The 9,684-nt window shown below is 41.4% G+C and overlaps 1 protein-coding gene across 1 annotated transcript; it reads left to right on the top strand.

Moving 5' to 3' along the window:
- The first annotated feature begins 4,079 nt into the window (after positions 1 to 4,079).
- Positions 4,080 to 7,947, top strand: UTS2 (urotensin 2). The gene is made up of 4 exons (XM_005287054.3): positions 4,080 to 4,182; positions 6,267 to 6,383; positions 7,107 to 7,150; positions 7,831 to 7,947. The coding sequence occupies exons 1-4, from the start codon at positions 4,080 to 4,082 to the stop codon at positions 7,945 to 7,947; spliced, it is 381 nt and encodes a 126-aa protein (XP_005287111.3).
- The last annotated feature ends 1,737 nt before the right edge of the window (positions 7,948 to 9,684 follow it).

A 9,684-nucleotide genomic window follows, 5' to 3' on the forward strand; every position in this document is an offset into this window, starting at 1 on the left:
ATCAGCACTCAGTTCTGTGGTAAAAATGCCAGTGACCTATCTACACTAGCACTTGCACTGTTGCTAGCACTCCCCAAAATTGTTAACATATAGACAAAGGCACCTGGTACAAAACCCATCCATCTGCAGAAACAGAGATGACTAAACTGCTCTAAATTCTTCTGGTGCTCAGATACTGCAGTGATGAAAATGCTATGATTGCAGCATCATTCAACAGAGAACATGATGAGTAACATGACAGAAAGGAAAATTCTTAGGAATTGTGTATGTTTTTGCAGCTATAGGGAGACCCAGGTGTAGGTAAGAGAAGTTACTTCAGTAAGATATTATGTTTTTCTTAGTTTCCTACGAGTAACTCTGACCATTCACTTTTTTGCTGCTGGGGCATTTGCTGTTGGTCTTTTGGTTCAGTACAAGACTCTTTCCTCAGACCAGACTTTCTCACTTGGGTTAAAGCAGATTATTTGGGGACACTTGGGGAATGAAGGGGATTCCCTTTACTTATCCCTTCTGCCAACTGTATTGGTTCCCCATTTTACTTTTCAAAAATAAACTATAATTTCCTAGTTGGCTCCATGATATTTTGTGTGGAACAAGTTTAATTCCCATGGGACAAAAATAACCTCATTCTGAGTCTGAAGACTGTACTCCAGTAGATGCATAATATGGAATCTGAATCCCATAGGTGGCTGATGTGTAACATTTCCAAGCCCCAGTCATGCCAGATTTGCTGTCCTTCATGTTGAACATGTGAAGGTTTTAGTTGTTAATTCTCTAGTGTTGGGTGGACAAGGAAAATAAGGGCCAGTTTGTAAGGCTTCACTTGGAGAGAATAAACCCAGAATACTGTGTGCCAGCCCAGCAGGACTTGCTTCAAAGAGGATATTCTCAGAACGGGTAGAAACTGCCCTACAAAGGAGCAGTGTTTTGGCAGCTGGGATCTGATACTAGCCCAGGTCCCAGGGAATGTTTCCCATTTAGCTGAAGAAAAAAAAAAAAAAAGTCTGCAGAAGCATTTAATTCCTTGCCATCTTCACTCACATAAACATGCATTCATATGCATGCACACATGCATGCCTTTCAGCAACCCAGCTAAGAGAAAAGCCTACTTTCATCTCTTACAACTTTTCTCTCAGATTCAAAGAGTAGAAATACTATTTGGTTATACACAGGATACACCACACATGCCATATTACTGTTACTGCCTATTCAATGGGCTAACAAGCAGCTAAGAAAAAGGAAAGTTAACAGGAAGTGTCCATGTTATGGTTAGGTTTTTGTTTGCTCTTGTAAGTCTCCTAATAGCCAATTTTCAGTATCTCAGTTCCTTTACTACTTCCTTTTGTATGCTCAGGTTTACAACAGTAAATGGATACAGTATATGGATGGAAATATAATTGACTGGAAATACAACTTAGTGTGCTTGACTTGAACAAGTGAAAGGGTGACCAAACAGCCAGTGTGAAAAATCAGGGGATGGGGGGGCCATAGGAGCCTATATAAGAAAAAGACCCAAAAATCGGGACATCTGGTCACCCTAACAAGTGACCATCCCAGATCAGCGACTTATAAAAGGATTTAATAATCCTAGAAACTTAGGATTGGAAGGGACCTCGATAAGTCATCTAGTCCAGTCCCCTGCACTGAGGCAGGACTAAGTATTACCTAGACCATTCCTGACAGGTGTTTGTCTAACTTGCTCTTTAAAACCGCCAATGACAGAGATTCCACACCTCCTTAGTAATTTATAGTTTGCAATCAAACCTGGTCAACAGTATAAGAAAACTCGTTTACAATGGTTCCTCCTGGTTAGTAAAGATTATTATTAAATATTGAAAGTACAGTCAGTAATGTGGTTACTCTTCCTTGTTATTCCACAAGAAGTTCAATAATCAAACTGGGTTGAAATTGCCTTGTTATCACATAGGCAAGTATTGCCACTGGAAGCAAAATCTACCAACATAATAAGGATTCAGAGAATATTTTTGTTTTGAATAATGGTTTTGGAAAAGCTTAAAAACTCTCCCAAAAGAATCCCCCCAAATTTTTAAACTGACATTTCACATCCACTTTTGCCATCCACATGCTTGGGTTTTTGTATTCTCATTAGAGAAGTTGTTTCCTTGCTTTGCATGATGACGTGCACCCTGTTCTTGAATGCCTTTGGCACCCCAGCAAAGGAGAGTTTATAGGTGACAAATGCAAGACCTGAGTAGAAAGCAATAAGATATGGGCAAGATGCCCGATTTCTACATGACGCACTTCATGATTGCTGTAAGAGGCTGCACTCTTCCTGGTGGGAAGACAAAGGACAAAAATTGCTTATGTAGAGTGCTTCCTTCATTAGCTTTCCTTAGAGGATCTGCTGAGTGAATGTTGATGATGCCATTGTCATTGATAGCTCCCTGAAGGAGAAGTGTTTGTACTGAGCATTCAGCACCATCTTAAACAACGAGGTCATGCAGCAAAAATCAGACCTAATTGCTGTTTGCAATCTTGGAATGAAAAGGTGTATGAGTCACAGATGGAGGGAAGAGTTCCTTCAGTCACTTGCATTCCCTGTGGAGGGGGAGAAGGGTACATGAATTTGTTAATTTAGTTTTGTCGAACTCTTTTCTATCTCACTCACCCACCCAAACAAAGGCAAGTCCAGGAAGTAGGAAATGGGTCACACAGTTGAGGCACCTACAACAGATGTTTTACAAATTGATATATGGCCCCTATATGCACCTACTCACACACTACTACAGATGTAGCTCAATGTATGTAAGACATGCATTACATGGAATGTCCCCATCCTTCTTGTGCCAGTGTTGGTGCAAGGATGGAAACTCTCTTCCATCCATCTCTGCCATTAGCTGCTGCTTCCATCTACTCTATAGTGTTGAGATCAATTCTTCTGTCCTCCCCGCAAAGGGTTCTTCTTAAGGTTTCTCTTGGGTGCTCATGTTTCCTCACAACAGTTGGTTTTCACTTGACAGCTTCATGTGGGAGTCTGTATGTTGGCATCTGGCGTGTATGTGCCAAATCTGTCCATTGCTTTCTTCTAATTGTAGGGGAGATGAACTGCTGGTTAGTGATTTATCAGATCTCTTTGTTGGTGATGAAGTCTGTCCATCCAGTGTACAGAATTTTTCTTAAGCACTTATTTTCAAAGGTGTCTAGTTTGCTATCTAACATAGATTTCTTTTAAAAAGAAAAAAAGATAGCCAGCTAGAGAGTAGTACATTATCTAATACAAGATCAAGTAAATTTCTTTAGAGGAGGGAAACAGGTGGTAGGTAAGCTAGAAAGGAGGTCAGTGCTGCTCACAGGCTAGTAAAAGGCCTATATTTAACACTTCCCAAACTAGTTTATATGTATTGAGTGAGTCTCCACCTAACTGTAAAGGAAGATCAAAGTCATGCTCCTGCTGCCAAGGCAATTCTCTAGGGCAATATTGGAAAAGGACTTTGCAAATGGGAAAAAATAAACAGACATGAAATCTATGGGAAAAACACCAGCATCTTGAACTCAGCTCAGCTTTTCTTTGCAAATTAAACAACTGGATGGAAGTTTTAATCTCCTCTCCTCTCACTCTCCTGGCACAAGAACCCCCAACACAACATGACAACTCATCCATCCAACTCACAAAAGGAAAAAAAAAAAAACATTTCATATCAGATGCTTTGCGTCAAGCTTGCTAAGGCTCATAAATCAGCCATCTCACTGCCCTGGTCATTTCAACCAACGTCTGACCCTTTCGTTAACTCATGATTTATAACTGGAAGTTATTTTTTATGCCAGATTTATAAACTTTACTGTGCCTGGTTTGATATAATATCCACTTTGTACACCACGCAATGAGACAGTAAATTTATTGGCTATGAACTGTTACCTTGAAAAATGACATCAATGCAAAGTGATTTCCATTTAGAATCAATGGACAATAAATTCATTGGATTTTTTTTTTTTGGACAATGATATTTATGAGGTCATGAGTGGCTATATAATGGGTGAAATTGGGAGGAGAAGCACCAGTCAGATAGCGGTTCTGCACGACGGGGTCAACAAAGACGAATTATATTCACGCAGCAACAATGCATAGGCTGGTATTCTGCTGTCTCTTTATTATCAGCCTCTCATGTCCTCTCTCGTCTCTCCCCATTATCGACTCCAGGGAGGTGTCCTATCAGCTCTCAGGTAAGACTTTTTTTGCTTTTAGTGGTCAGGAGCTTAGTAGGGCACTGGACAATAATGCTGAATAAGTAACCAAGAAATTCTTTCAGAAAGGACCTTTTCTCATCTGTGTTCTTCAGCTGTGGCAAAAAACAGATGTTTCTTCATGATGCTAGAGGCACAATTGGAATCAGCAGTTCAGTGTAAGTCCTCATAAAATGGAGAGGTTGGGTGCCCTAAATATCCCTTGCTATTGCCTTCAGATCCTGAATGCAAGTTCTCTGAACCCTGCAACATGAAATGTGAGCTAGCTGACATTTGATTCTCCATTTAGAGTAGCCTGGCTGCATGGACAGTTCCTCTGGCTGTACTTTAAGACTTCTTATTCATTATTTTTAAAATTAAAAAATATCTAGAAGTGGGAGAGGTACTGCAGAAATTAATGCAGTAACCACTTCCGTTGGAGTTGAGGACAGTCCAATTTTGGCTTAAGTCAACAATGAAAATGAGTTTAGCCATTTTACATTTAGTATCCTGGTAGAGAGTTGCTCACGTTAAGGAGACTTCATTCAGTTTACAAAGAGAAGAAGTTTCTGCTTGGGAAATCCAAGTTTTAGAAAAGTAGAGGTACAGTAGGTCAGGACTGAGGGGCACAGGTAAAACAGTACAGGGGTCCAAAAATGGAATAGAGAAGATACCATATAGTCAGGATTGAAGTATATGAACAGAACTCTGAGCCAGGGCTCAGGCTGGAAGATCAGGGAGTGCTGCAGGTCAGAAAGCTGTGCACGAAGAAGGGACTGTGCCTACCTGCCCTCTACTTAAGTAATTCATGTTCTTTTGTTGGAGACACTGCTGATATATTAGTTTACAAAGTCTGATAGACACTAAAATGTTTTTCTAAATATTAGTAAGTCCAAAATTTAAACAAGTGTCTTTACAAACCTTCTACTGTGTAATTGCAGTCAGTTTACAGCCAGCTGTCATTCAATCCAGACATCATTCACCGTATGATAAGATGGACGAGCTGGCAGTAACCATTAATATCAACTGCATTTGTCTGGAGGCATGCATTAAGCTTATTAAATCTTCTCTACTAATAAAAAAGCACCCTCTAGAGAACAAAAGACAAAATCAGAGTCTATATTCAAATATATACTTTTATCTCAAACCAAAGGTGTATATCAGCATTGATAGGGAGAGGCAAAGTATGTTAGAATAACTGTGTGAAATGTCTCAGCATATTGCACATGGAGGTAGCAGCTTGTCTTATGCAAAGACTCATTTCTGAAACTTTCCAGTGACCTCTGCAACTGTCCCTCTGCAGAGTTACTAGGCAAATTACAGTATTTGCTTATGGCCAAGGATTTTTAAAAAATCCCCCCCCCCCTCATATTTTGTTTTCATTAAAATGTTTTACATTTAATTTAAATAAAAGAAGGGATTTGTGGGGAAATCAAAAGCAGATAAATGATACCTATGATCCATTATATTGTCTCTAAATCAGCCAGCTATTTCAGGGTGCTAAAAGACCCCAGCTTGTATTCATGTAGGTTCTCCTGAAATGGTATCACAAAGCTCTAGAAATCATTATCTTGTTAAATCCCACCTTTCTTTCCTTTCAGACAGTCGGATCTTGTTTTGGTAGCCTGTCCAGTTCATCTGAGCAGTGAGCCACATGCTGCTCCATGTAATCATTTGCAAGACTGCCACTTTCACATTGTATTTCTTTTAGCATTGCAGACATTCTGAACAGCAGTAGTTTCTGTGCTTGGAGCTGTAGGTAGCCCGGGCCCCAAACGAATGGGTGACTTACTGTGCTGAATTGGGTAGATCTGTTAGAACAGTGAGAACAGAGAGATGTATAGATGTAACATCAGGAGGGTCACTCAGGTGCCCAAAGAAGCAAGCACCACCTTTTTCACATTCATTAAATAAAGGTCAGTGATTAACTACTGGTGCCTGCTGACGTCTTCAAAACATGGGCCCACAGGCCTGCTCAGGAGCCATCTGACTGAATGGATGTTACCCAAAAGGAAATCGGGTCTTGAGGCAGGTGTCATCCCATACAGACGCTGATGTCTTCTTTAAATGTCTTCTACCAACAGCAGATGAAGATACAAGATTAAATGTGGAGCGATTGGACAGCTTGGGGACAGCATCTCTGCTGCAGACTCTGCCAAGGCTCCTGGGGGCACAAACTGAGGACAGTCCCAGCAAAGAAGGTAAAGCTCTCCCACGCAGTTTCCACATAGAGATTTTCCAAGGTACAAAATGCCAAGGGTCCCTTCTGAAAATTCAGCTGGGATTTGAGCCACAAGAAATAAGAAACATCTTGCAATATGAATCTGCCTGGAGGGTGCACATTGTCAAAGCAGCTGAAGTTCACTGTCTGCAGAGAACCCAAACCCCACCAGCAGGAACATTTTAAGTTGGGGGGAGAATCAAAGAACCATCAGGTAGAATCCCATTAAGAACTCATTAACAGTGAAAGGAAGTTGCAGCCCTCTAAGTCAGTGAGTCTGAAAAAAAGTCTGTTGAACTTCATACTGATGTTGAGTGGTTGATGATGACTAGGAGGCAAGGAACTCCTCTAGGCAAGACAGTGACTTGGTCTGGGAGTGGGTAACTGGGCCTTGCAAATGTCACAGTCTGTTGAAATGCATTAGCATTTTCAGAAAATGCAGACTCTACAGCCATAAATGTCATGATACAATGACTTATGCGGGAGAGAGGGTCTTTAGAGGTAAGAGCTGCAGCCCCACTATCAAACACCCATCAGGAATAACGTGCTATGACAAGGACTGCCCCTACATCAGAAGGGACAGTTGGTATTTGATCTTCTTAACTTCTGTTTTACCTCTGTGGGTTATATTTTGGCAATCAGAAGTGACACGGGTAGTCTCTCCATTTCTAAATTAAGAAGCATTTCATACTTGTTTTTTCAGGTCTCAGCCCTAGCAGCTACAATCCAAGGGAAAATGTGAAAGAGGTAAGTGAACGACTAGCTATTGTCAAAATAAGAAACTGAAAACCCACATTTTAGATTAAGGAGAAGTGGATAATAAGACACCCTTTAAAGATCCATTTAACTTAAAAATAGTTTAGATCAAAGTATGACCCACCTTTCTGTAGCAGAAAAAGGATGTTGGAAGATTATGGCAGAAAACTGCTAATTTGCATAATTTTAAAAATATTTTCAAGGCCATAGTAACACAGATTTGGCAGAAATTGAGAGCATTTTAGCATAATTTTAAAATTCCAGCCCTCTCCTGAAAAACTGCCTTCCAAATAAATGGCCAGTTCCAGCCTCCACAGGCCTGGCTAAAGAGTGTGTATGGATATGGGTTAGATTCAATAAGGATTCAATAAATATGTCACTTTTCCCACTGCAATGTGTGAAACATTAGCACAATGATAATGGGCTAATTGATAATACAAAATCATTAATATTTACCATATATTGATCCTTTAAAGATTAAGGCAGGGAGTTTGATTAGCATTTTGGATCACAGAGGGATACTGGTCTGTCTGGCTCTCTGGGGTACTTGGAATATTGGACCACAGGGCCCGGTCAGAGATGGCAGAGGGACTACATCTCATTGTAAGCATTTTTCAGAGGATTAATCTGATTTCCCCCTCACTAACCTGCATGCTGTTGCTTGATTTTAGGCTTTCTATGGAAGTCACCCTCGAATTGCTTTGCTGAGCCGCCTGCTGGCCAAAGACAGGAAACAGAATAAAAAACGTGGGAACCTCTCTGAGTGCTTCTGGAAATATTGTGTGTAACCTGGGGCGGTGGGGTGGGGGACAAACTCTTTCCTCATCCTGGCTGCTTAATTTATAAAGATGTTAATAACTGTCCTGGAACCATGTACATAGATTTGCTTGTTTTAACATGAGGAGAATAAAGAAATGTGAAGCTGACTCTTAACTCTACATTCCACGCTGTTTGGAGATTAATAAATCCTCTATGTTTTGCAAATAACCCATGAGCAATGAGTTATTTTCCTTCAGAGATTCCATTCCTCTTGAGTACACTAAGTGATGTGGGCAAGAGAGACCAGTCTGGGAAATTAGGAATTCTATAGGATTGTCTCTCTAAGCAGAGGGATGGATGAACCAGCACTATGCCACACTAATTTGCATAGTCTTTTATGCAAATTGTATCTCCAAATGTGTTAATATAGTAACAGATCAGTAATAGCAAAGAGAGATAATAATTATATTGATCGCCCCGAAAAGGAATCATCTGATGGGGAGCAGACTACCAGAAGTGGTGGGGATGGGAGAGAGCTGAGGAGAACTGATGAAAAGGTGGGGGACATGGGAGCCTGACCTAATGCATATTAGACAACAATTTCTTACAGCAGGCAATTTCTTTGCCTTCCAGGCCTCGCTGCTTCACTTACCCAGCACACACACTAACCCCTGCCCAGTACACTCGGGATGTAAGGAGCATTCACTGGAGAGAGGTATTAAGATGGTGCCTGACATTTATGCAGCCTCATTTCAGTTTTGGCTCTGCTGGATTTTGTATAACACAATAGCTGACTTGCATGAGATCCCACCAACACCACTGGACAGCAGCCCCTTACCCCCCTCCCCCATGCTGCTGATTACAGAAGGGCTGGAGAGGTTGTGTCTGGGGACACAACCAGCCTTGACAGTGGCAAGATTCACTGAATTACATGGGTGGTTCTCCAATTGTCACATCAGGGAAGCCTGTTAGCGAAAGATCTTCTAGAGAACTGCTCCATGCATTTGTCTTCTTATAATGCTTGTCACCTGTATCAGGTGTTATATAGAGAAAAGTACTGTTCAAACCCCAAGGTGAGAAGAAGTTACTCACCTTGTGCAGTAACAATGGTTCTTTGTTATGTGTCTCTCTATGAGTGCTCCACTGTAGGTGTGCTTGTGTCTCTGCACTGCTGATCGGAGAACTTTGGTAGCAGTGTCTGTTATGCCTGCAGACGCTCTCTCGCCTCGTGCCCTACCACAAGGCTAGCCAGAGCACATGGGCTAACCCTCTCAGTTTCTTCTCTACTGCAGAGTCATTGACTGCACAAGGTGATTAACAACTACTATTTCTTCAAGTAGCGTCTTCATGGGTGCTCCATTGTCGGTGACTCCGGAGCAGTATCCCTAATGGAGGAGATAGGGAGGTGAAATGGATGGAATATCCATTGTGAACAACTTCCAGGACCCATTGTTCCAATGTTTAGCATTCCCAGGTGCTGTGGAACTTTGCAAGGCAGTAGCCAAATGCATACGAAACAGTGGTCAGCTATAGTGGTCTCTCGATACTTCGACCAACATGTCAAAATTGGTGTTTGGAGATGGGCCAGATGGTTTTTGCCTAGGAAATTTAGATTTCTTCCTCTGAGGTTTGCATTAGTGCTCTGTCGGGTGTTAGAAGGTGAGTGGTTTGCATTGGGGCTGCAGACCAAATTTTCTCTTTTGTCCAGGTGTATAGCTCCCAGCAAGTGGCAAGCAGCCCGAGAGTCTTTTAGGATACGAAGAGAG

The sequence above is a fragment of the Chrysemys picta genome, chromosome 21 (assembly GCF_011386835.1).
Source record: "Chrysemys picta bellii isolate R12L10 chromosome 21, ASM1138683v2, whole genome shotgun sequence".
In the NCBI taxonomy this organism is placed as follows: Eukaryota; Metazoa; Chordata; order Testudines; family Emydidae; genus Chrysemys; species Chrysemys picta.